Consider the following 27,136-nt stretch of genomic DNA (forward strand, 5'->3'; position numbering starts at 1 on the left):
CCTTTCAATAAAATATATCAGTCTACAGTTTTTGCTCAGTGTTTGCTGATGAGTTAGCTGATATTTAAAGAGGATTAGTGCAAAGGAGTGGCCGGCTACCCTGAGTTCAGATGAGGGATGACGCCCCACTGGCTCCTTACACAGGGGGAGGCTAACTGAATTAAGTCCTTGCCATCCGCACATTAAAATAGAAACCCATTGTCAGGTATAGCAGCAACAGGAAACTAATACAAACGGATATATAAAAATATATATGGTATATTCATAAAATGAAATACTTATAAAGAGAACAGACTCAATGACATAGTTGAAATCTCACAAATATAATGTTGAGTGAACATTATAATATAATGTGGAGTGAACATATACTGCATGACTGATTGATTTCTATTTATCTGAAGTTCAAATACAGGCAAAACTAATCTATGGGGTTAGAGTTCAAAATAGTGGTTACCCTGTGTATTGAATGAAAGGAGCAAGAGATAGCTTTTTGAGGGGCGTAACTGTTCTTTTCTAAAAAATATTTTTTTTTTATATCAGAGAGGAGGAGGACAAGATAGAAACATCAATGATGAAAGAGACTCATTGATTGGCGGCCTCCTGCACACCCCCCACTGGAGATTGAGCCCACAACCCAAGCATGTGCCCTGACCAGGAACTGAACCTGAGCTGTAGGTCGACACTCAACTACTGAGCCACGCCAGCCAGATAGAAACTGTTCATTTTGATTCAAGTGGTGATTAAATGCATTTTCTATACTTAAGGTTTATGTAATTGCTCTTTACAAGTTATATCTCAATATTTTTTTTTAAAAGACAATGGCGAAAATATAGAGAACTCAATTGTTGTTGGGCCAGTTATTTATGAAGTAAAAAATATTTTTTAAACTTCTTTGGTTTTAAATTTGCTGTTCCTCCACCAGAGGGCACCCCTACACAACAATAAGTCTTGGTCAGTAACACCTAGATGGCCACTGACAGGCAGCCTGGCTTCCCAGCCCATTTGCCCTCATAGTCACTAACGTGGGAGGCACGCGTGTAGCCAAACAGTCACAGCAACAGGTGCTAAGTGCTGTGACCAAACGTTTTCTCCAACAACCAGATAAGACCTGGACAGGAATCTGTGTACATGTGGTCTGTCTCTGCCTAAAAGTCAAAACCTTAACATCTGGGAATATCTGTGTGACTTCTGAGCCCTACACGTCTTACAAGGGGATTTCATTGAGTTGCTGGCATCCGTATTTAGTGTGAAAAGCTTTTAAGGACAATAACTCTTTGGAAAGGTCCCACCGAAAGAGGACATTCTTTTTCCACTCAAATGAACTCGCGCGTCTCTGCAGGTCAAGTGCCGTCTGCTTTCTGTTTATCACAGCCTGCTGCTATTCGGTCGTCCTTTCTTCCCACAGTTATGAGCACTGTGCCATGCCCAGTTCCTGTGCTGGCATCTGGAATCCGAGGTAAATGCTGCTCACTCCCTTTCCTCCAGTGGGTGACACACTGGGGGTGACGGACGCAATAACCACAGTCAGCAGGAGTATCGCAGGGGCCACGGAGGACAGGGTGGAGGCAGGAAGGGGGAGGGGTGTTTTCTGGGATTGTGATTTTTGAAGTTGTGAGAGTTGAACAGGAGATGAAGGACCTCCTAGGTATAGAGAATATTGTTCCCAATACATCCCAACACAAGTATAGACAAAAGGCATTAGCATGGTGCTACTGTGAAGGTACCAGACATGTAAAGTACTTTGGAAAGACTGGAAAGGGGAGAATTAATTTGCTGGAGTCACCTATAGGAAGATTTCAGACCATTCCCAGGGTGACCTGGAGAAGAATGAGGTTCATTTGGTGAAAGGTGGTTTGCACAAACAACCAGCAGGTGGCGCCCACCCTTCCCCACAGCATGCAGCCTGGCTGGATCCCTCCCAAAGTAGGACACCCAGGAAGGAGCCAAATAGAGGGGCCTGCCTGGGCCACCCTCACCACACACACATCCCACAGCGTATACCCAAGCTCTTCTGTACCCACTACCCAGAAAATGGGAATGGAACCAGCCATGGTGAAGAAAGCACCATATTGGCTTCAGAAGAATGTAACTTCGGTGCTTTCTCTTTCAGAGAATAAAGAAATGTCTACTGAGCACTTAGAACAGTAGGAGTACAACTAGGGGTACAAGGAAGCAGTCTAAGTGTGGTGAGAAATTCAGCAGTCAGAGCCGGAGATGCCTGGGGCTGCTCTGTGACCACTGAGCCACTAGGAGAGCCTGGCAGCTGCCCCAGGCGGGGACTGATCGCCCACGAAAGAAACACACAGCCCTGGCCCGTGTGGCTCAGTTGGCCGAGTGTCATTCCCATTCACCAAAAGGTTGATTCTCAGTCAGGGCACATGCCCAGGTTTCAGACTGGATCCCCAGTAGGGGGCGTGCAGGAGGCAACCCATCCATGTTTCTCTCCTGCATGGATGTTTCTCTTTCTCTCTCTCTCTCTCTCTCTCTCTCTCTCTCTCTCTCTCTCCCTCTCCCCCCCCCCCTTCCTCCCTTCTTCTTTCTCTCTAAAAATCAATGAAAACATTTTTTTAAAAAAGAAACACACATACAGAAAGGAAACAGGGTGCAGAGCATTGACCTATGAACCAGGAGGTCGCAGTTCGACTGAGGTCAGGGCACATGCTTGGGTTTCCTGCTCAATCCCCAGTAGGGGGCGTGCAGGAGGCAGCCAATCAATGCTTCTCTCTCGTCATTGATGCTTCTATCTCTCTCTCCCTCTCCCTTCCTCTCTGAAATCAATCGAAAACAATTTTTTAAAGAAACGGTAAAGGAAGTCCTTAGGCAGGCAGAAAATGACATTAGAGGGAATTTGAAGCTGCACCTGAAGTGGTAATTATGTGGATGGATATTAAAACATGTTTAAAAATTATTTAAATCTCTTTTTAAATGGTACAGCGACCCAGAATGCTGAAAACTTAAAACCATATCACAATGGCTAGTCAGGGCAACAGCAGCGCAGGGCCCAGTCCTCCTGGGAAGTGCCCCTGAGCAGGTTCAAGGTGGCCGCCCTCAGCTCCTGCCCAGCAGGGGGAGCCTGTGGACTTTGAGAAAGACACTGCCACGCCACTGGCCTGTCCCTCGGGGATGACAAGCTCCCTAGGCCAGGCAGGACAGGGCTCTCTCACAGCGAGACAGGTTGGATTCCCTCAAGGATAAGTTATAAAACCTGAGTGGGTGGACTACTAGGCCACCTGGTCCTTGCCCAGGTTTTCCCACTAATTGGCTGTGAAACTTTGTTTGGGCACCTACCTCTCAGGGCCTCAGCTTCCTCACTGTGACATGGAGGGCGGAACTAGCTGATGTCTGAAGGCCCTCCATGTCCCACGCTCTCTAATGCCGTGGTCCTACCCTGTCCTGAGCCAGCTGGGCCCCCTCGGTGTCTGCTCTGGTGTAGCCTCCAGCAGCCAGGAGAGGCCGAGCCTTCCCCTCTGGGGACAGGTTAGAGCGAGAAGGCTTTGAGAAATCAGAACCTGAAAATCAAGCTCAAGTAGTCCCCGTGTCTGTCAGCCATCACCCCCACATCCCATAGGCAACCACCGTGCAAAGCACTTTATAGAATTCTTGCATTTCATTCTCCATTCCCACCCCCAGAGCAAGGGAGATAGAAAAATTACAGTGGGGCCTTGACTTACGAGTTTAATTCGTTCTGAGACCGAGCTCGTTAAGGAGCTCATTAACTCAAATTACTCTATCAACTCAATGCAAAAAATCTGGTGAGAGACAGCTGATATCTCAAAAAACTCGTTAGTCGGGACACTCGTAAGTCAAGGCCCCTCTGTATCCCAATTCTACAGATGAAGAAAACCCAGACCCAGCGATGTTAAGAAATTTGCCTACAGTCAAACAGCTACTAAGAGGTGGTGCTGGCATTTGAGCCAAAGGCTGCGCCCTGACACCGGCTGCCATGCTCAGGGGCGTCCGGTTCCTCGAGGCCACCAGGAGCTGTGTCCTGACCCCCGAGAAGGGCCTCCATCTGTGTTTGCTCCCCAGAATCACAATGACCTGAAGGGCGCTTCAGTCCTACGGTCCAGCTGTCATTCTGCATGTGAACAAGTTCACTCAAAAGGGTTTTTAATGTTTACAACCTCTTACGCCTGACCGCGCCTGTTCTTATACAAGCCCACTCTAAGAAGAATATGGCTGAATGATAATTCCACTCGTTACACTGGGCTAAAACTCGGAGTTTACATATAACTGCCAACTATGATCTCAGTTCTTCATGACAAGTGTTCAAAATAAAGATGAATTTTTTTAAAAAATGCATGTTTTATAGACCTGGATATTTCAGCATCATTTAAGTAACTTGGCCACAATCACATAACTGAGAGTCAACTCGTAAGAACTGAAATTAATCCCCCCCATTCCAACTGTGAGCTTTCTACCACACCTCCTTTCTTCTAAGTCACTTTCTACCTCCAAAGCCTGTGATAAGCCATGTGCATATGAGTGCGTGTGTGCGTGTGCGTGTGCGTGTGCGTGTGTGCGTGTGTGTGTGTGTGATGTTTATGAAAGAAGAAAATGGCAAGAAAATAAAATGCTCAAAATGCTAAGACCAGCTGGATGGAGTCGTGACAAGTGGCACCATCAACAAGAAAGACCCTTCCTCTCCTCCTGAGACCAACTCCCAGGGTCCAGGGCTCTCAGAGGGTCCTCCCTACCTGTCTCCTCTCAGGGTCTCCGTTGGGCCATTTCCTCTGTGCCCCCCACGCAGGGCAGGGCTCTGCTCTGTGTACCTAAAAGTCATCCTCCCCAGAGGCAGCCCTGCCCCAGCCCCTGAGCCTTCTCTGGAAGTTGGAGAGGAGCCAGGGAATAGCAGGGGGCTCCTCACATTCTGCTCATTGTTAATGATGGAGAGATAGGATCACCTCTCGGGCTGCCCGGACCTAATTACCGCCCGCTCAGAGTTTCGGTTGCTGATTAAGGGCGCTCCTCCCTGGCTGAGGCTCCCATCAGGACGCCTGTTGAAACTTGCTACCGAGGACGGATTAAGGTCAGTGCAGAGGCCAGGGTCCCACCCGTCTAAACTCAGCACTGGATCAGGAACAAGCCAGACTTTTCAAACTTCGTTGTTTTGAAACCCTGCCCTCCTGCGTCTCTGCCCAAACCAAGAAGGGAGAGGCCCGCCCAGCTCACCCAGTCCTCAGGGCCTCCAACCCAAATTGTTTCTCCAAACCCCTCTCACATGAGCATAGTTCCCTTCTCCCCAATCAGAAGACTCTCCAAAACCTGAACTCAGGACTGTGAACCCACATCCAAGCCTAGAACCTTCCCAACTTGAACTTAGCACCTGTGGGTCATGGTTTGGCTTTCACCATCCCATCCCCATTTCCATCTCCTCCCCAAGTACACCAAGTTTTCCCATTTGTTTTGGAGTTTTCCTCTTGCTCTTTCTCATCTTTAAGGCCTCTGTTCAAACGTTCCCTTCTTGGGGAGACCTGTGGGGCCTGCCCCTTGAGATACAGTTGTTCGGCATCACACCATCAAGTTTATTTCCTTCCTAATCCTACCACTCCCTGTAATGACTTGCTTATTGGTGTATTTCTGCCTCCCCCACTAGTGTAAGCTCCATGAGGGATCTTTGTCTCTGTCATTCGCCTCCCTTCTCTGGATGCCTAGCATGTGGTTGGTGCTTAATGAATATTCTCTTGAAGGAATAAATAGAGGAGCCTCTACTTATTCAATTCTATCAATCTTTACCCACTGCAGTGGGGCTTGAGATCTCTCTTCAAACACACTCACATATTCACACACATCACACACACTCAAGGTTGCACTGAATGGTGGCAACCTTCCCATCCTACTCAGCCTCACACATGCCTTTGCCACTTTTGACCTGCCCTCCAGTGGAAACCTTTTCCTTCCTCTGTGTCCTCGTGAGCCTCTGGGACTTTGCTTTCCCCTCTGACCAATATGCTCTGCCAGCTGTTCCACACCAGTTGAACCCTCGCCATTCTTCAGTGCAAGACCAAACATTGTGTCTTTGAAGTGTTTGCTGATCCTTGGCATCTCGCCCCTTTCTCTGGGCACCCACAGATTTTCTCACTAGCGGAATAGTGACCATGCTGTGTTTTGCTGTTGTTATTTTGTGCTTCTGCCTCCCAGGTAGTCTGTGGCATCTTCTTGAACACAGATATCTGTCTTATTCGCTATTGTATTCCTAAGGCTGCCCAGCACATCCACGTAGCAGGTGCTCCGCACATGTCAGTGGGATGGCTTGGAAGGTCTGGCCCTTTATTACCTGATCTTTTAGCTCCATGACTGTCTCTGGTCCCTTTAATCACTACTCCCCCTGTTACCTCCTAAATGTAATAACTTCCTAAGTTTCCACTTCTAAACCTCTCCTGCTAGTTCTCCACACTCTTTTCCATAGAGATGCCAGGGTTTAAAGTAGGTCTTCAATTCCCAGCACACAGGAAGCCCTACCACATGGGGTCTCTTCCATAACCCTGAGGCCAGCCCTGCCATTGACCTCATCAGCCTCTGCCCAGCCAGGCAGCATCCGTGGACAGACCTAACTCTTTAAAGGGCCTCTGAAGAACCCTTCTGGCACTCAACACACACACCCAATGCAACAGAAATGGCACAGGTTTCTGCCTTATGCCAGGACATGACCTCAGAAAGTGAGCACTTAGGACTCTTGGGCTGGTGCTCTTTGGGATGCATCGTCTGAAAGTAGGAAGGAAGGAACCGAAGGAAATTCAGTCCAGGGGCCACTCTGCCTCTTCAGCCTGTGGAGTTAGATTTTAGAGAGCGATTCCAATGAGGACAGTGTTTCTGTGAAAGCATTATCAAGTCACACAACTGGAAGACAAGAGCAAAGCCTATAAATGTAATGTAGCCACCAAGCACATAGGACCATTCTCTTACAGCACTGTTCTCAGAACGGTGCAACAGCTCTGCATGGGTGATGGCAGGGAAAAAGCAACAGGTACAGGTCTAGGGTAACTATACTCAGGCCACTAAACTCCCACCCACAGCACAACATTAACTCTCACATGTTCGCCCTGAGCCTGAATGGGTGCTTAACTAAGTCTGAGTCCTCAATTAAAAGGTATAGCAACACCCACATTTTTAACCCCCTACCCCCACCCCAGTGAATGTCCAAAGCCAGTCGGCAAGATTTAAGGGAAAACACACCAGAATTTGAATCATGACACCCTCATTTGTGGACTTTATTCAACAAACATTTATTGAAGTCATTCTCTGTGCCGGGCACTGTACCAGACCCTGGGGAGAAAGAAGAAAACAGAACAGACATGGATGTTGGACACATTCCTTCAAACTTGTGGGCCTCTGCTTGTTCATTAAAAATGGGGGAATGGCTACCCCTCAGAGAAGGTGGGAGGATTTTATGAGATAGTATGTGTAATTGTAGAACTATGTATATTATCATCATTGTTATTAATAAAGCAACATGGCAGCAATACGTGTGAAAAGCCATGCAATTTTTTCAACTCTTGACCTCAATATTTATGCTAAGAAACGTACCCTAAGGAAAAACCCAAATATAAAGATATATGTGAAGGAAAGAGATAGGAAGAAAATAAAGCACCTACTAAGTATATACATTTTGCCAAGCACTGGGTGAAATACCTAAGACTTGTTAATTCATGAAAATGATCAAAGGAAAAACAAAACAATATAAGCAACCTAAATACTCATAATGAATGGAATATTTTAGAGTCATTTAAAGTAATTATAAAGACTATGTAGCAATACACAAAATGTGCATGACATCATGGTATTTGAGGAAAGTAGGTCACAGAATGTAGGAATGCAGATGACGGTTGCAGCTATGTGCGGTTCCCAGGCAGGAGCACGGCCACATGAACAACAGGCTTGCTCTAGAATGATGGGCTTATGAAGGAGACATTTGCCAAACTGTTTGCAGTGTTGTTTTACCAGGTGTACTGATTAATAATGCGTATGTTTGTCACTAGATGGAGTTACACATATGTTGATATATATGTGATTTGATATTATGCTATTTTGTTGTATTGCTCCTTCAGATGACCACTTATTCCGAAAAAGTTCTGTGGGGACAGTATCCACAAATTACCTGAAAGATGGGGGAAATGTGTAGCTAGCGATGGACAATACTTTGAATAAAGCACTTTTGATGTTTCTCTTAAATTATCGTGTCTTTGATTACAAAATCTGCATTATTAACCAGTACACGTGGTATTGTTTTATTGTTTTTATGGGTGTACTTTTCTCGAGGTGCTCTATTTGCAGGTCATGTCCATTTCGAGAGGGGAAGACAAAGATATTTTCATGCTTGAAAGTTTTGATAAGTAGCAAGTATCAGAAGAGGTATCCATTGCATTCAATTTATTGCTATTTCCTGAAAAATAAGTGCAACAGTTTACATTTAGCTTTTCGGTTATTCATAGCAAGCCTTCAGAAACCAAGGCACTGCGATGGCAGCGTCCACTAGCACCTACAACTCCTGGAGAACTTGATGTCCCTAGATTGTCATAAGCACGGGCTGACTTCTCATGCATCATCTGTCCTCTTATTCTACCACCCACCTGTCTATCCATCTGATGATTTACTCTCTGTCCGCCTGCTTGTCCACCCATCCACCCTTGGAAGGGCATCATCACAAAACTTCCCTCTAGGAATTAGGACTTTACTAAAATGCCCCAATTCTTTAGCTGACTTAGTATGAAAAGTCAAGGTCCAGGGTTCCCAAATGGGGCCAATGATGCAACAGGACAGGACCCAGGAGACGTGCTTCTCATCTTGCCCCAGTCCCTGGTGGGCTGTACAATAGCTGATTCAACAACTGGGCAGGCTGCCAAGGCCCATCCTAGGAACAAAGGGCCCCAGGAATTAGGTCACATTGGTCACCAGTGTCCTCCCTGTCCCATGAGCACCCAGCTCACTAGCTAGAGCAGGATCCTCAAGGCATTCCTGGCATTTTCCACCTAAATCTGTCACATACTGGCCCTGGAGGTGGAGTGGGAGAGGCTGTGCAGTCATGTACTTGCTAAGCTGCCAGCTGAAAACCGGTTTTAATCAATCAAATAATTGGCCCTTATTACAATCAAATAATGGGCCTTCATTATGACCTTCTCAATCAAGCATTAATTGGGGTTGATGAGGACAGTGTACCCTGGACCTTCTCACCCTTGCATCAGATGACTTACAGTCCTACCCTAATCCCTAATGAGGTTAGCTGGGGCAACTGAGACACCGCCAGCTGAGTGACCCGGATGTGTTCACAGAACAAACTGACTAATTAAGAATTTTCTGAGTGTGTGTTTCTTGTGAGGTCCAGTGCCAGAGCCTGGGAATGCAGGGTCAAACCAAGCACATTCCTGCCTGTGAGGAGCACATAGTTCAGTGGAGAAAACAGACCCTAAAGGAGAGATAATCAGTGCGGAAGGGGCCATGACAGCAGTAAGGACAGGGTGCAGTGAGAGGAGCAGCAGCCACATCTGTCTAGACCCGTGGTCAGCAAACCGCGGCTTGTGAGCCACATGCGGCTCTTTGGCCCCTTCAGTGTGGCTCTTCCACAAAATACCACATGCGGGCGCGCACATACAGTGCGACTGAAACTTCATGGCCCAGGCGCAGAAGTCGGTATTTTGTGAAAGAGCCACACTGAAGGGACCAAAGAGCCGCATGTGGCTTGCGAGCCGCAGTTTGCCAAGCGGCAGTTTGTCGACTACTGGTCTAGACAATCTGTCTGGGCCTCAGGGAAGGGGCAATGGAATGGGGCCGGCCAGTACAAGCAGACTTGGCTGTTCTTTGCTAGGTAAACCAAAGAAGCAGCGAGGGGAGCGGGGCCCTCCGCAGTCCAGGGCAGCAGCCACCCTCTTCAACAGTGCAGCTCAGACTTAGAAATGTGAGCCATGCAAAGACCTTCTGGGGGTCCTGGAACACACTTTAAGCCTCACACGTCCAGGTCACTGCACTTATTCCTTTTGTCTAGAATACCTTTTCTCTTTCCACCCGACCCCAAAGCCCCCCAACCTAGTGCAATGCCTGGACCACTGGATCTCCCAGGCCCAACTCTCAGGCTTCCTCTTCTGGGAAGCCTTTCTGGAGTAACTCGTCCCAGAGTCACTTCCACATCCCCCTCTGCTCTTCCAGTGTGTGTTTTCTTGTTTGTTTTGTGTGCTTTTGTTAATCCTCACCTGAGGATATTTTTCCGTTGATTTTTAGGGAGAGTGGAAGAGAGAGGGAAAGACAGAGAGAGAAACATCAATGTGAGAGAAACACATCAATTGGTTGCCTCCTGCACGAGCCCCACCAGGGCCTGGGCCGATGAGGAGCCTGCAACTCAGGTATGTGCCCTTGACTCAGAATCGAAACCAGGTCCCTTTGGTCTGCAGGCCAATGCTCTATCCACTGAGCTAAACCAGCTAGAGCTCTCCCAGTGTTTTATCCGCAGGAGCCAGCACATTGCCTGGCACACAGTAGGTATTCAACATTTGATTGTCAAGAGACTAACTCCTCCCAAGACTGACTCACACTCAGGTGATCCAGAAGCACCATCCAAAACCACTTCCTGCGGGGCTGAGCTTGTTGTCACGGCAGGAGACTTGGAGAATTCGGGCAGCTCCCTAACCACTAAGCCACAGACCAGCTTCCACCTCCAGCACCTCATTATCTGATGTTTACAGGAAACTTGGAGCCCAGTGGGCACCAGGCAGCAATCAGCCACTCCACAAGTACTGACTGTGCACTCACTGTATACAGGGCACCATAGCACCAGGAACCTTCAGTGGCAGGGAAAGAAGTGGGTGGAACTCACTAGCCATCAAAAATAAGGTTGTTTATTTTTAATTAATGGAAAAGATGATTTGATTTATATTGTCCTCATTATACTTCCCCAATTTCCCCATAGTGGGCCCATCTTACTTGTGTAGCTAGATTTTTATTTAAAACAACTTTTTTGTTGTTGTTAATCCTCATCCGAGGATTTTTTTTCCATTGATTTTTAGAAAGAGTAGAAGGGAGGGGGAGAGATTGAGAGAGAGAAACATCTCATGTGTCTCTCCCACATCGATTGTTTGCCTCAAATAGAGCCTGCAACTGAGGTAGGTGCCCTTGGCCAGAATCGAACCCAGAACGCTTCAGTCCGCAGGCTGACGCTCTATCCACTGAGCCAACCCAGGGCTAAAACAACTTTTTAGGACAATCTGAGTAGGAGTAGCAAAGATTTAGGCATATAATCACGGACTAATATTATTGATAAATTACCAATAGGATCCATTTGCTATATACCTAATTAGTCATTAGTCATGAATGGGGAAGCGAGGAGACCCTCTCTGAAGTCTGGCTTCTTTGCAGTCTTTCTGGTTCTCCATCTTTCTTGCCAATCCCCTATAGGGGCCTCCCTGCTGTGCACCCAACTCAACACTAGGTGGCAGCCTAATCACAGGCCCTTGCTAAATTAGCCCAGCCCTCTGCTTGGCTCAAAACCAAGGCCTGGGGCTTCAAGTGGGTTACCTAGTGCCAGGCATGTCTCATGATCCACCCTTCCCCACAGCTGGGGACCAAGGAAAGCTTCCTGCTGCCAAATACAGACGGAAGCCATGGAGACAAGAGGAGGTTTGGGCTAGGTCCCCAGTCAGCGCTTCTGCCAGCCGAGGCCATCCTTCCAACACAAAGGTCCCCCACAGCCCGTGGTGCAGTGAGGGAGGAGCTGAGGCCTGGGTGGCGGCCGAGCGGCTTGGCATGGCAGCCCTTCAGGCCACAGGCTACTCTGCCCACAGGGCCTGGAGTTCCCTGTGGCCCTGAGGCCCCTCTAGGATCCCATCAAGCCTAGTGACACAGGCTTTCTACGTTCAACTTTTCTCTCTACTGACTCCTTCCCCTCAATATAACAGCCCGATCAAACCTTTCCCATCTGAAAACGATTCTGGTCTCTCCCTTTGCCATCCCTCTCCGGGCCTTCCCTTCTCCACACTTACTGGAAAAGTTCCCCTCACTCTCTCCCCTCATCACCTCCCACTCACTCCTCAACCCACTGTGTTCTGACTTCTCCTCCTGTCCTTCAGCATTTGCTGTGTCTGGGGCCTGCCCTGCTCCCAAGGCCAACCCCGGTACCTTTCAGCCTTCCTCTCACGGCATCTCTTTGACACAGGCCACACTTGCATCCTCTCCTTGGTCCAACTTCCTGTTCTTCTCCATCCCTCTTTAACATGATCTTCTTGGTCCGTTTCATGCACTCCCCTCAAACCCAACACTCCTAACTCTTTACCTGGGACATATATCCTGAAGATTTCCCAATCTCTACCTTAGGGCCTGACACCCCCTCAGCTCCAGTGCCCCATCACCAAGTGACTCAACATGCCCGCGACCGAACTCAACTCATCTCCGTCCCCAGGCCTAACGTACGTCTGTCCCTCTTCCTGTTTTCTGTCTCCATGAAGAAAATCACCAGCAATCCAGTAGCCAAAGCAGACTATTGACAGCCATCATTTACTCCTCCAATTGGGTACCCCTTCTCTTTTACCTTCATCAAAGTGTGGTCACATGTCCACTAAACTCTGAGCTACAGGCAGAGAACTGTGTGTTTTTGGTCTTTGAGTCCCTGGCACCAAGTTCATTGCCTGACACAGAAAACAGGTTAAACAAATGTTTGTTGTATGGGTAGATGAATGGATGGGAAAATGAAAATGATAGTCTGGGAAGAGCTCCCTGCTCATTCAGAGGTGGTCTAGTATTCAAATTCCTCATCTCAATCCCAAGCTCCTGGCACCCATTCCATGAAGCCACACTTTCAGAATGACACAAAATAGCACAGCTGAATGCTTTCCCTGGCACAGAGAGAGGGGTGGGGAGGCAGATTCCGTAGGTTTCCTACTAAAAAGTTCAGGCACTGAGTAGAACGCAGCCACTGCAGGGCTCCAACTCTGCTCTCACTTCCGCCCACAGGGATGCTCCTGCCAGACCAGGGAGATGGAGCAATGCAGGTGAGCACCTGGCAGAAGAAGGGAGGTCTGAGTATCATGTCAGCTTAGGGGGAATCTAGAACAAGAGCACAGAAAGCAGGGCCTCTACTGACGATGCACATGAGATGCAAACACATGAACAAGTCTTCAGGACAAAGAGTTCATAGGGATGCACTGTGGCTCAATAGCATTGCCGGTGCCGCCATACTTGGTGGAACCTGTTTTACCGCCTGCGTCTTTGTCCATGCTCTCCCCACACACTGCTTTTTAAAGCCTTAGCCATCCTTCAAGACCAAGTGCAGATGCACCCTCTGTGAGGCTGCCCCACAGGCACCCACCCCCAGTCTGAATAAACCATTATCGTCCCCATACTTCTGTAGTACGTTGCACATAGTTCTTTTACAACACTGATCTCCATTTCTCTTTCATTTGTATAGCTGTCTTTTTCTACCTCCCTGACATAGTTATAAATGCCTGGCAGAGAAGAACTAAGTTTAATCCATGTTTGCATACCTATGGTTCTAACCTTGCATAATAGGCATCTGATAGATGCCCGCTGAATTGAATAAAAATTTCAGAGCATTTCAAAGCATTATACAGAAAACACAGTTCATAAGTTCAAAGTCGATGAAGAAAATAGGAGTGATCACATGGGTGGGGCTCATTGGGAAGACTTCCTGGAGGAGGTGTGGCTGGAGGAGGCTACGCAAGGAGGGGCTGAAGGAAGCCTGACTTCGACTTCAGGGAGGGAAAGGCCAGGCTTCCCTCCTTCCTTGCCACCCTTTCCTCCCCACCCAGTATAGACAGTGGCAGGATGTAGAGTGGCCAGAAATGCGGAGTCTCAGACAGACTGCCTGGCTGCATATCCCAGCTTAGTCACTTACTCGCTCTGCAGTCTTCGGCTGACCACTTCACCAATCTGGTCTGTTTCCTCCCCTATGAAATAGAACAATAGTCCGTACCTCACTAGATTGTGTGAGAATGAAAAGAGTTCATCTATGTAAAACTCTTACTAGGTGCCAACAGCTCATCTCAGCTAACTCATTTAATCCTCACACAGCCCAGTAAGGTTGGTACTAATATTATCCTTACTTTTCAGGTGAAGAAACTGAACCTCAGAGAGCACGGTGTGGGGAGATCACTCATGTTTCTACCCCAAATGTCAAACATTCTCCAAACATGACCAGTGTGAACCTGCCCACCCCAAACCACCCAACTCATTCCCTGAAGAAGCAGAACCACAATCATAGCTCAAAATAATTAACCTTCGCTTTGTTATCATTTGTAACCACCTGCTACACCCTTTCACACTGGATCCTCACTGCATCTTGGAAAGAGCCGTCAGCACCCCTCCTTTTCAGATGAGGCCTGAGGCCCAGAGAAGGGGTGAAATTTGTGCCTCAGGGCTCCGTCAGAGCAGCCTCCAGCCCAGATCTGGGCCACAGGGCATCGGGCCCTGGGCAGCAGCCCACACCCTCCTCTTCCTCACGCCCCCTCCAGGGGCTCAGCAGTTTGTTCCCCAGATGGACCCACACCAGCCTCTTTGGCTGCAGGAGCCTCACTCATAGCATCAAGAAGGTTGGGGAGTTTATAATAAAACGTTCAAGACTCCAGGGTCTAGAGATGACAGGAAAGAAAAAGGACACAATAACCAGAGATAAAGAAAAAGTGTTCAAAAGTAATTTGTTCGAAATCAAGTTGTTTAGTTTGGAAGATGGCAATTTTCCATCTCTATAAAAAAAAATATGGACAAAGGAAATGAACCAAAAATTATATGTAAAATAAAATGGCCAATAAACACTTGGAAGAAAAACCAATGTTCTCTTCACAACGTAGGGAGTTCGGCACTCGGGTACCATCAATTAAAGCAGGGACTTGAGACCACCTTCTGAGAGTCATTCGGTCTCTGGCATGTGAGGGCATGAACGTTATTCATGTTCTTTGAATCCACAATTTCATTTCTAGATATCTACGCAAAAATTTATAAATAGGCACAAAAATGTTTAAGAATATTCGTGTTGTGTGTTTTATAATAAAAGGCAACCTAAATAAGGAAAAGGGGGATGATTAAGTAAGTAACAGCACCTTTATTCAGTGGAATTCTTCGCTATTTAATAGCCTTAAAAGGGTAATTGTGAAAATCAGAAGAATAAACAGTATACTGTATATAAAATAATGCCAATATTATAGAAAAATGTCTGTCAACGGGAACACTATAATGAAGTGATTAAAAGCCCAGGCTACAGAGCCAAAGAGCTTCCTCCCACACACTTTTTTCCCCACTTGAGACATGGATTGTATTTGCAGGGGGTTAGGGAAGGAGTGGAATAAGAGACACAAAATTAGGGAAAGACTGGGTGTTACAGGTGCCTAGAACTCCCCAGTCTGATCCTCGAAATACATACTAGACTCTGTGCCTGAAACTGTCCTTCACACGTTCTGTGACATTGGGCAAGTCACTTCACTTCTCTGTCCTTTGTTTTTCTCATCTGAATATAGACAAAATAATGGTACCTACCTCACTGATGCTAGGAGGACTGAATGAGTCAATAACTGCAATAAAGTAAGTTGTATAAAGTCCTATGTGTTAGCCATTAAGATCATTACTTATGTATACACGTACTAATAGAAGGATAGACAATCAAATGATTGTTTCTGTGGGTGGGAATGTTTATTCTTCCTTCTGATATCATCATTTTCTAAATTTTCTTTCATGTACCTGTAGTACTTTTAATAAGAAAAAATACATATTGCTTTGGAAAAGAGACAAGGGCTAAAAGTCCAGACCCAGATACAAGAGACTGATGATTTACTAGAAAATTGGAGGTGTATGTGGGGGGGTACCCTAGACCATGAAAAGCTGGGCTAGGGAAACTAAAAAGAGCACCCAGGCTGTGTGGTGACTAAGTTAATGTGTGCACAGCCAGTAGTGGCTGAGACGAAGTGGACCCTCAGTGCCTTCATCAGTACGTGAACTGACTGCATTGCACTAACAGGTCCCTTTCAGGCCTGATGGGCTCCTCGCCACTTCCTCAGCAGCGTCTTCTAGTGTCTGAGGTCAGGGCATTCATTTCACCTGAAACTTACTCCCAGGCCCTGAGTGAAGGTTTAGCTGGTAGACCTTGGCCTCTGTGACTGTTTCCTGGAGCCCCACTGCCACCTTCCAGCCCTCCAGCCCTTGCCCGTGACCAGCTTCCCTCGACGGTCAGAGATACAGACCCCATAGTCAGGCCCACACCGGTGTGCATGGAGAAAGGTGACTTCTCTCTTGTCCATGGCTGCCACTTCACCAGCAGATATGGGGGGGGGGGGGGGGGGGAGTAACACACACATGTACCTGATCTGTATTCCTTATAACTCCTTATGCAGCAACGGTTGGCAGGTCCGTGGATTCATGTAACCCTTGCAATAACTGCAAAGGCCACCAAAACTTGGTCACTCCCAGTTCAGGAGTCAGGGAGTGAAAGCAGGGTCTTACTCTGGTAGGAGGAGTCCTGTCCCCAGTCCCTCAGCAGCTCCCTGTGGATAACTAGAGACAGGCTCACGGTGAGACAGTCCAGCTTTCTGCACCACAAAGTCTGCATAAATTGAAATTATTTCCTTCTGCCTCGTAGATAATTATAGTATTACTTTGGATTGATCTGCAAACCACCGCTCCTAACATTAAACTTGATACTCATTTGTTCTGAAAGAGTTAATGGTGTATCAACTAACACACGGGTAATTGAAGGAAGTCTGTGGTAAACCCTTTTGTGGAAAAATAAACATACCTTTGTTAGTGAATAATTCCACCGTTGTTGTTTTTCTCTAACTTCTGTTTTTAGATTTTTCAAGGTGTGTCTTGTATTTATTATTTATAGTTTGGTGTTTTTTAAAAGATAGAATGAGTGATCCATTTGAACATTCATTTTGTATACATTCCTCTTCTCTGTATTCAAACGAACAGCTCACTGCTACTACTTAAATAACAACACCCCCTCCCATATGTTTCAGTGTTCATCAGTTTAAGACACACTTTCACACCCAGTGTGTATTTATATTTTTTTTATTTTTTTTAAAATATATTTTATTGATTTTTCACAGAGAGGAAGGGAGAGAGATAGAGAGAGTTAGAAACATCGATGAGAGAGAAACATCGATCAGCTGCCTCTTGCACATCCCCCACTGGGGATGTGCCCGCAACCCAGGTACATGCCCTTGACCGGAATCGAACCCGGGACCTCTCAGTCCGCAGGCTGACGCTCTATCCACTGAGCCAAACCGGTTTCGGCCCAGTGTGTATTTTTAACCTCACAATAACCACGTGTCCCGAGCAGAGGTTATCACTGTTTTACAGGTAAGGGAGCAGAGGGTCAGAGCGGTTAAGGACCTTACTCAAAGCCTTGTAGCCAGTGAGGTGGTGAGATGGGTTGGTCTCTCTCCACCGCTGAAGGTAAGAAACTTGTGTGGGTGCCTTCTTGTCTTCCTAACGTCAAGGTGTCTGAAGACAGTGAGTGCGCACATTTACCAACAGCCCGTGGCCCCTGGATGACCTTGGTGCGCACAGCACACTGCGCCTGCACCTCATGCTCTGCCCTTTAGATGAGGACTGAATTCCAAGCCCACTAGTAACTCCCTGCTCACTGGCTTTCCCCTTGGCACGTCCTCGATGTTCCATTTTCTTTCAGTGCGAACACCCTGTCATCCTCTCTTAATCCTGGCTTCTCTCTGGGAGGGATAGGTGCTCTGATCAATGAAGGAGGAAATAGTTCAAAGCAGACCAACCCGAGTAGAGACCAGAACAGACAGGTTTGTAGGGTTTGTAGGGAAACCAGCACAAATCCAGTCTGCCCTGACTAGTGCTGCAATGCAGCTTTTCCCCATTGGGTCCTGGGAACGCCCTTAGCCTCGGATGCTGAGCTATCCCACTCTAGCCTCAGGAGCACAAGGATAAAGCCCAGTAGCTCTAGTGGATGGAATAGGGGGCCAGCCCTCATGATTTTAGAGGGAAGCTGTGTCCTTCAGAAAAATGGGCAGGGCTTCCACATCAACTCATCACACATTTACTACAAACCAGCCTTGTCTCAAAGAGGGGCAAATCCAGAAAGGAGGATTATGCAGATAGACAAGCAATGATAAGGATGACAGAGTAAAATAAATGCTGTAAAAGATGCACCATCAAAAGACTCTCGAGGGCAAGCTAAGATGCTAAAGAGAGATCTCATCTGTTGGGATCATCTGAAAATATATTATGGAACCGGTGGTGTTGGAGTTGTCCTGATTGGATGGAGGAGGAGGAGGAGAGGAAAGCATTCATGCTGGAACAAGGGCCCACAGGAGGTGGAAGGCAGCGTAAGCTACAGTTCTGTGGGGATGACAGGTCTATACTCTTGACCAGAGATGATGGTAGTATTAGGGCATGGCGGGAAATGTACATTCCCCTTACATTTAAGCCAACAAAACTTTGCTACCACCAAAACTCTGTGGAGTTCTGAGCAGGAACACTGGTGAAGCAAGAAAAGGGAGAACCCCTCCTCCCACTGTTCTTGCCATGATGTTCCTTTTGCCTCCCTACAAGAAGATTCTTCCAGTTTGCTTGCTCTAGGAGCTGGACACTTAGTTCTGGGAAATTCGCACTCCCTTTCAAATGGCAGCTTTCCTGGCCAAACCAAGGAGGCTAATCATCATGTTAGTCACATGCTCCCTGCATGGATGGGGACTCAGAGAAACAGCAGGGCCAACGCAACCTGTCCAGTTGGGGATTAGGCCCAGAATGGCTAACAGAAACTCACTAAGTCACTGGAGACTGTCAACAGGGATGGCTCTGGTATCTGCCTAATCCTTCCTGGCATTTCCAGGGCTGAACTTGAGCATCTGGGCTCCTGGGATGCTCTGACCAGGGTCCAGGTAGGGTAGGTCTGAGAGAAGAAGCTCCAGTTGGGCACAGAGAACATTAGGAGGCCTGGAACTGTCCGCTGTTCTTTGTCTCTCTAAGAGCCATGCCTGTCCCCTGTCGCGCGTCACCATTCTCTGTTCCTGGGTGGAGGTGAAGGTGTCTGGTGAGCAGCCAATTTTAATTAACATTTTACAAAAACTATCTTCCATTGTTAGAAAATTATTTGGTGCGCATGTCTTGTTCTCCAGATGAGACAGAGTTCCTAAAAGCAGAATCATATTCTTTAGCTCACCACGAGTAGCACATACCGGCTCTTGGACATAGGCAGAAATGAACCAAGTAGAGGTCAGTGGTGAATTTCTCAGCAAGTGTGTAAGAAGAAATCAAAGGCAAAAATGAGTTTGTTGCTTTGAGATATTTCTGTTTTCTCCAAAGCAGAGTGAGCAGGGGATAAGAGCTCTGATAGAGTCCCTGCCTCTGTCTGTCCAGAGTAAAGTCACTCGTTTGTAACAACTCATTATGAACTTTACAAACACACAAATGTACACTCAGTTAGACTGCCAGGCCCAATCTCCTACCTCCTCATCTCCCTTAGCCCGAACTACCCTCTCTGGTGAACCTCCCTCTACCCTACACACACAGACACCTCATTTACCTCTCTCTGCTTCTGTGGACCCACAGCTACTCACAGCCCCAACCCCAGGCGCAGATCTGCCCTGGGCACATGGAAACACACAGGCTTCGGAGGCAGCAAACCTAAGTTCAAATCCAGGTCTTTCACTTTTCTCATTATGTGGCCTTGGGTGGTTTACTTAACATCTCTGTACCTCAGTTTCTTCAACTGTAAATTGGATGTAATGATACCTACCTCACAGTCAAAGCATCTGGCTTGTTAATTCCCTAACTTGCTTTCCCTTAGTTTCTGAACCTTTCTGGGTGTTCTAAGCATATCACTCTCAGCTGGATGGTCCAGCTCCATCCCTTCTCCACTGAGTGGCCACTTCTCTGAGGATTTCTCAGTGTCCTCACTTACAGGGCTCAGCCATACCACCCACCTCTCAGGACTGTCATTAGCATCTAACAAAATGAGATGGTACTGAAAGTCAAATCCAGTCAGATGATACTTACTATTACTGTTACCCTCTCAGGGACTTTCTCTGTCAGATTTGAAATTACTCCTTTGAGCCCTGGCTGGTGTGGCTTAGTTGGTTGGGTGTCATCCTGTGCAACAAAAAGTTGCCGGTTCAATTCCTGATCAGGGAACATGCTCGGGTTTCAGGCTTGATCTATAGTGGAGGGCAGCCAATCAACGTTCTGCTCTCACATCGATGCTTCTCTCTGGGTATCCCTCTCCCTTCCTCTCTTGCTAAAAAAAAAAAAAAAAAAAAAAAAAATCAATAAAAATGTTTTTTAAAAGAGTTTTCTCCTAGCCCTAGAAATTAGAGCGAGCGAGAGAGAGAGAGAGAGAGAGAGAGAGAAAAGAGAGAATGAGAAGGAGGAAGAGGAGAAGAAGAAGAAAGGGAGAGAGGGAAGGAGAGAAGGAGGGAGGGAGGAAAGGAGGGAGGGAGGGAGGAAGGAAGGAAGGAAGGAAGGAAGGAAGGAAGGAAGGAAGGAAGGAAAGAAGGAAGAAAGGAAGGGAAATTTCTCTTGTTCAACTCTGGTCTTAGCCCTATGTCTGAAATGAAGCAGGATCTCCACAAATATATACTAGTTAGTCGGCCAATTCAATTTCCTGTCTTTGCAATGAAGAAAAGCACAGAATCATCTTAAGCTTCTTCTCCTACCAGCTTCTTCTCCATCCTATAAAAAGCTATCTACCTACAGGATGATAGGTGGAAGGTATTAACCTTCTTTGTTTTAATCAAATATGAGACCCAACTATAGAGAAATGAGATTGGACTCCTTGCATGTCTCATAAACTGGGTATAAAAAGCAATTCCAAAACAAGAATTCCAAGAATGCTCTAAATAATGACATCACCAGAAAAAAACATGTATAGCTTCCCAAAGCCACCACTTTGAAAAGGATAATCCTCAACAGATCAATATGTTCTTGAATGTTTGTATAAAAAGTAAAATCCCCATGACTCTGCAGTGACACAGAGACCAAGAATGTTCCCCAGGACCCACCTGGGCTGAGCAGTGCTGAGCCCATCACATGGGACAGGAGCCTCCCTGTCATGAGAAGAAGACCCGGGAGAGATGAGGGCTGAGAGAGGGCTCCACACGTGGTAGAAGGGGTCAGATCCTTAGGCCAACACAGCCACGTGTCAGCAGGTAAAACGGGAGAAAGGTGGGGCTCGGCTGAGCCTTGGGTGAATCAAGCCTTTCAATGGGGTGGGGCATCTTGTCCAAACCCTCGCGCTCACTCAATTAAATCCCCTATAAAAGGCTCCTGCCGCTGACCTGGCACTGCACACACCGCTCAGCAGCCACTTGCCTCACCCTGCCTGTGCATTAGGTAAGTGCCCTCCTGAGGAACCTCTTTCTCACTCTCAGTTCTTGGTCATCTGACCTCATAAAACCAGGGCTGTGGGCGGGAAGTGTCCGCTCTGACTGGGCCTCGGGGGAAAGGGCACTTTCCTCCCCGCACTGGCCGGGCAGCAGTGCCTCTCACTGGGATACTGTGTTGGCAGCAGCAACAAGACCACCCACATGCCTTCTTGGATCAGCCCAGGTCTCTTATTCTTTTATTTTTTCAATATCTATTTTTACTGATTTCAGAGAGGAAGGGAGAGGGAGAGACAGAAACGTCAGTGATGAGAGACAATCATTGATTGGCTGCCTTCTGCAGGCCCCCTACTGAAGATCGAGTGTGAGAGCCATGACCTCCTGGCTCATAGATCAATGCTTAACCACTGAGCCACACCCACCAGGGAGGTCTCTTATTCTTAAAGTTCTGGAAGCTTCTTGGCAATGCTCAGGGTGTGTGAGACCAGAATCAGGTTATGGTACTTCTGCCAACCCAGACAATGGGGTTGAACCTTCTCAGGGAGCAAGGGGCTCTGACCCCAGGGCAATACCTAGGCAAGATGAGTTTGTGGATTTATTCTAAGGGATCTGAAGTGTAACCAAAAGGCCATCTCAATATTTTTTCTGCTTATAGTCAGTGGTTGAGTTCGGCCATAGGGTGAAAAACAAAATAAAAAACAAAAAGCAGGATCTGTTCTTGTCTCTGTAGAGGTGCAATGTTCTGAGTTTTGTGCTGTGATGTACACGAGAAAACAGTCTGAATTTTTGCTGCCAGATGGTAGAAAGGACACTTCCTGAAGAGCCTCTGGGACTCCTTCCTTTTTCCCTCCCCTCTTTTGTCAGGCCCTCCTCTTCCTGCGCCCCGTCCTTTCCATCTCCACAGCGCCCCTCCCCCACCAGTCCATCTCCCCCTGCATCTGAACCCTGCCTCTCAGCACCATCTCCTCCCTGGGGCCTCCCTGAGGCTTCTGCTTCTGCACCTCCAGGTCTCTTTGCCTCGTGCCCATCCAGCCACACCCAGAACCCATTTCCGCCTGAGCCCACCCCCCTGGCGGATGAGAATAAAATATCTCCCTTCAGTTGGGAACCTTTCCTCACAGGCCACCGGGGTTACGGGCTTGAAGGAGCCACATACCTCTGAGCAGGCTGACAGGTCCCATCGCAGAGGACAGAGCTCACATCCAGAGAAACCAGGACTCTCAGAACAGGCAGACTTCTACCCAGGCAGAGCACCCCTCCTCCGCGGTCCCCACAGGTGATGGCCAGCCTCTTGCTGAACACCTTCCTGAAGGGCAGTAAAGAAGGGTAGAGTGGGGCCCTCAGGTTCCTGCCTGGCCCCTACCTGAGGCAGGAATTGACTCACATATGTACTTCCTAGTACTGCCGGTTGGTGTTCCCAGCAGGACTCTTTCAGCCTGTGACAGGCAGAGACAGGCCGGATAGGCTGTCCAGAGGGCAGAGTCTCGAAGGTCATTGCATTTGAGTTCAGGAGACATGGGTTCTAGGATTTCTTACAAGCGGTGTGGCCTCGGGCAAATCAACTTCGCTGTCTGCTCCCTCACCTATAAAAGGTAGAGATAATAAGGATGATGTAAAGAGAGAGGAGAGAGAGAGAGAGAGAGAGAGAGAGAGAGAGAGAGAGAGAGAGAATGCATATGAAAGTACTTAGTGAGCAGTAGACTATATAGAGACATATGCAAACATATGTGTATAATGATATTTAATAGGTAACATTTTGAATAATCCAGCATCTATCAAGTGCTTTAAATGAATCATCTCTCTTAATCTGCAAACTAATCCTCTAAAGTAAATACTAGTATTGCCTTCATTTCATGGTGAGTAAACTAAGGCACTATAGGCAAAGCAACCTGCCCTAGCTCCCCTGCTGGGTAGGTGGGAGTTGACCCAGGAGCCTGCCTCTAACCACCATGTGCCCCTGCGTCCCCTCCATAAATACGTTAAGAGGACAGGAAGACAACTGAGACCAGAAGCAGAGCCCGAACACAGGGAAAGGACTTAGAAGCAGGAGTGCTCCCAGGGAAACCACTGGGTTGATTCCGGAGCCCCCGGGGCTTTTCTTCTTTCTCCAGCTTGACTACCAAGATGCCTCAATTACTGCAAAACATCAATGGGATCATCTACGCCTTCCAACGCTACGCCAGGACAGAGGGCAACTGCATGGTGCTCAGTCGGGGGGAACTGAAAAGGCTCCTGGAGCAGGAGTTTGCTGACGTCATCGTGGTATGATGGGCCCAGCCAGATGGGGAGGGGCTCAGGGGAGAGTGAAGATGGTTTGTCTGCAGAGCAGACCCTTGGCCCCAGGAATCCGAGGAGGCAGCCTCTAGATCCAAACCCACAGGTCCTACTGGAGGCTGTGCAGGCAGAGAAACAGGAGGGAACGAGGGACAGCCACTGGAGTTGACAGACTAGGTCCTTAGAGAAAATACCTTGACTTCGGTTGATTCAAATTGGGAGATAAGGTGAAAGGACTCTAATGGGACAGCTCAGGGAGAAACACAGCCTTGGAATATTCTAGAAATAAAAAGAATTGCTACTTCTGCTGCTTCTTAAATCTGCTATGGTGATCATCTCTGTCTGGCAGAGATTTAGTCATCCATTAATAAGCATTCATGAGAAGCTCAGCTCCGTGCCTTGTACATAGCATTTGCTCAAAAACATTAGCTGAGTGCTCACATCAGCAATGAAGTTTGGGAGAGCAAACCAGACCCAGGTGCACCTCCCTGCCTCTTCCTGCCTTCGGTTCACAGCTAAAGCACTGGGATGGTCAAGGTCTTGGGGACAGGGATGTGTGGGTGTATCAGGGTGCTGCGTCCACCTGCTCAGGGCAATCTGTGGTGCCTGGGGACACCCAACCCCCTAAGTTGGGGAAACACCTGAGCCTCAATAAGGATCTCACAGAATTCCCCCCAGAGCCAGGTTCCCACCCTGTTTCTCTTGGTGAGAATGTGGCCTCAGTGCCGGGGCCCAGGGCCCGAGGACAGCCCTGAGAATCACTCCGCATGCATTTATTTATTCATTCTTCATGAAATCGTCATTCACTTCCCCTGTGGGCCAGAAATCATGCCAGACACAGAGGATACAAAATAAAAGGTGTTTCCTACCCACGAGGGAGCGAGACAGGACTGAAAAAGGAAAGTGATTTTGTGTTCATGCTGCTATAACCCTATGGGAAGGGGGCTCAGGGCAGAGCAAGTGGGCTCTAGGTTCGGGGTTGGGGTCCTGGCAGCTGAGTGGGAAGGGCTGCTGACTTTGCCTGATCTTCTCCCCAGAAACCCCACGACCCGGCCACCGTGGATCAGGTCCTGCGCCTGCTGGATGAAGACCACACAGGGACCGTAGAATTCAAGGAATTCCTGGTCTTGGTGTTTAAAGTCGCACAGGCCTGTTTTAAGACGTTGAGTGAGGGTCCTGAGGGGGCTTGTGGACCTCAAGAGTCTGGAAGCTTCCCCCGTGGGGGCTCGGCAGAGCTGGGACAGCGTCATGAGGGGAGCAGTGGTGGCCAGGGCAGGCAGGCTTCCAGAGGGCAAGACGGGGCTGGGGCACACACCCAGAGGCCAGACATCAGCTCTTCTCAGGTCAGTCACTGGGAGGGGCAGCAAGCATCCCAGAGACAGAAGAGAGAGAGCCAGCAGACACAAGCGAGGGGGCACGTGGAGCCAAACCAGAGAGTGGGAGAAGACCAGAGTCACCAGACCAGTGAGTGGGTGTCGGAGAGACAGTCACAGACTAGAGAACAGAGCAGAGCCCACCAGACACGTGGCACTGTTACTGGCACCGTAACTCAGACCCAGACAGGTGCCACCCAAACCACGGGGTGGGACAGGAGCCAGATGAGCCAGGTAGCCATGAGAGGACACGATCAGATACCTACAGGGTCACACACCCAGACCGTACAGCAGGACAGGAGCCACCAGGCAGGAAGCACTAGCACCCAGCCATGGGAGTCCACCCATGGCCAGACCAGAGGAACTGAGACCCACACTCAAGACAGGAGCCAGATGAGCCAGGTAGCCACAGGAGGGCACGTTCAGACACAGACAGGGTCACACACCCAGCAGGGCAGGGGCCATCAGACAGGAAGCACTAGCACCCAGCCATGGGAGTCCACCCATGGCCAGACCAGAGGAACTGAGACCCACACTCAAGACAGGAGCCAGATGAGCCAGGTAGCCACAGGAGGGCACGTTCAGACACAGACAGGGTCACACACCCAGCAGGGCAGGGGCCATCAGACAGGAAGCACTAGCACCCAGCCATGGGAGTCCACCCATGGCCAGACCAGAGGAACTGAGACCCACACTCAAGACAGGAGCCAGATGAGCCAGGTAGCCACTGGAGGACACGTTCAGACACAGACAGGGTCACACACCCAGCAGGGCAGGGGCCATCAGACAGGAAGCACCAGCACCCAGTCTCAAGAGTCCACCTATGGCCAGACCACAGGGACTGAGACCCACAGTCAAGACAGGAGCCAGATGAGCCAGGTAGCCACGGGAGGGCACGTTCAGACACAGACAGGGTCACACACCCAGACCACCCAGCAGGACAGGAGCCAGACAGGGGCTAGAGGACAGGGACAGACCCAGACACAGTCAGGCAGCTGTGAGGCAGAAGAGACCGTGCCAGGAGGTCAAGCCCAGGCTGGGATCAGCACCCCAACAGGCACACAGGACGGCAGCAGCACTCACCCAGGGAGCAGTGGGACAGGAGGGCAGGATGAAAGAGAGCCCCTGGTCAAGGAGGAGTGGGTTGATGACCAGACAAGGGACACCGTGATTGGAAGGCAGGACCAGGGCAGCCTGCACAGCGCCCAGCCAGAAGGGAAGCGAGAGCTCACAGCCAGGGGGCTGTATTCATACTTGACAAGCAACAAGCCATGAGCGTCCCAGCCCTGGATCCCAGTGCCCAGTGCCAGAAGAAGACAGCTGGAGAGGCACTGGCTTATGCTTCCCCGGCCAGTCCGGCTGGCATGTCCCTGAACATCAGATCTTAATCATGGTGCCTCTCTCTTAGGTCTTTCTCAGTGAGGCCATTTCTGCAAGGTGCTTTCTCTCCTACACTCTTCTCTCTCACCTGCTCTGCTGTGCAGACCATCTCAGCAGCAGGAAGACACAGAACAAGTCATCCCTTTTACTGAATGTTCTTCAGCTTATGGAGTTTTCAGAATTGCTTTTCTCTCTGCCCTCTGTCCACCACCCCACCTATCCTGGTGCATCAATAAAACCCATCTAAGGAGCTGGGCTCTGTGTCCCCTTCAATCACTATTGACGCGATAGGCAAAGGGCCACGGGGCTGTGATGATGAACTACACATGGTCCCTACCCTTGAAGAGCATCCACTTGAGAAAATATTGCACGAGATTCCAAGAGTTATAAAGAGTCGAAGAGAGTCCCTACATGGCTTGGCTCAGTGGATGGAGCATCAGCCTACGGACTGAAGGGTCCCAGGTTCAATTCCAGTCAAGGGCATGCCAGTGAGGGGCATGCAGGAGGCAGCTGATCAATGATTCTCTCTCAACATTGATGTTTCTTTCTCTCTCTCCCTCTCCCTTCCTCTCTGAAATCAATAAAAATATACATACATTTTTAAAAAGAGTCGAAGAGAGGAGATATCATACTTTTATACTTAGCAGGGATGGATCAGGAAAGGTTTCAGCTAGAAGAGGTTGTTTTTGTAATGCCCTTAAAGGACAAGTAGGAACTAGGTAGGTAAAGCTATGCTCAGTCTTTCATGACCTCTAGTTCTGGAGTGTTAATCTGTAAGGGCAGAGAGGAAGGCTGACTTCAGGGTGCCAATAAGTGGAATAAAACTGCAGGGAC

General features: G+C 48.4%; 2 protein-coding genes across 6 annotated transcripts in view; one reads left to right on the forward strand and one right to left on the reverse strand.

The window, feature by feature from the left end:
- Window positions 1–27,136, reverse strand: part of CRCT1 (cysteine rich C-terminal 1) — a 146,271-nt gene that overhangs the window by 23,012 nt on the left and 96,123 nt on the right. For 4 of the 5 annotated variants that reach the window (XR_013997114.1, XR_013997115.1, XR_013997117.1 and 1 more), the window contains 2 exons: window positions 22,668–22,858; window positions 22,432–22,581 (listed from right to left, as the gene is read on the reverse strand). The gene's annotated coding sequence lies outside the window, so the exon portion shown is untranslated. Of the gene's footprint in view, window positions 1–22,431; window positions 22,582–22,659; window positions 22,859–27,136 lie in introns of all 5 variants that reach the window. The other variant, XR_013997116.1, reaches the window with a different exon arrangement.
- Window positions 23,400–26,197, forward strand: LOC308534698 (cornulin-like; the record flags this gene model as incomplete). The annotated part of the gene is made up of 2 exons (XM_081113265.1): window positions 23,400–23,537; window positions 24,587–26,197. 2 exons carry the CDS (start codon window positions 23,400–23,402, stop codon window positions 26,195–26,197), a joined length of 1,749 nt encoding a protein of 582 aa, XP_080969391.1.

The sequence above is a fragment of the Myotis nattereri genome (genome assembly GCF_964212035.1).
Source record: "Myotis nattereri genome assembly, chromosome: 18".
NCBI lineage: Eukaryota > Metazoa > Chordata > Mammalia > Chiroptera > Vespertilionidae > Myotis > Myotis nattereri.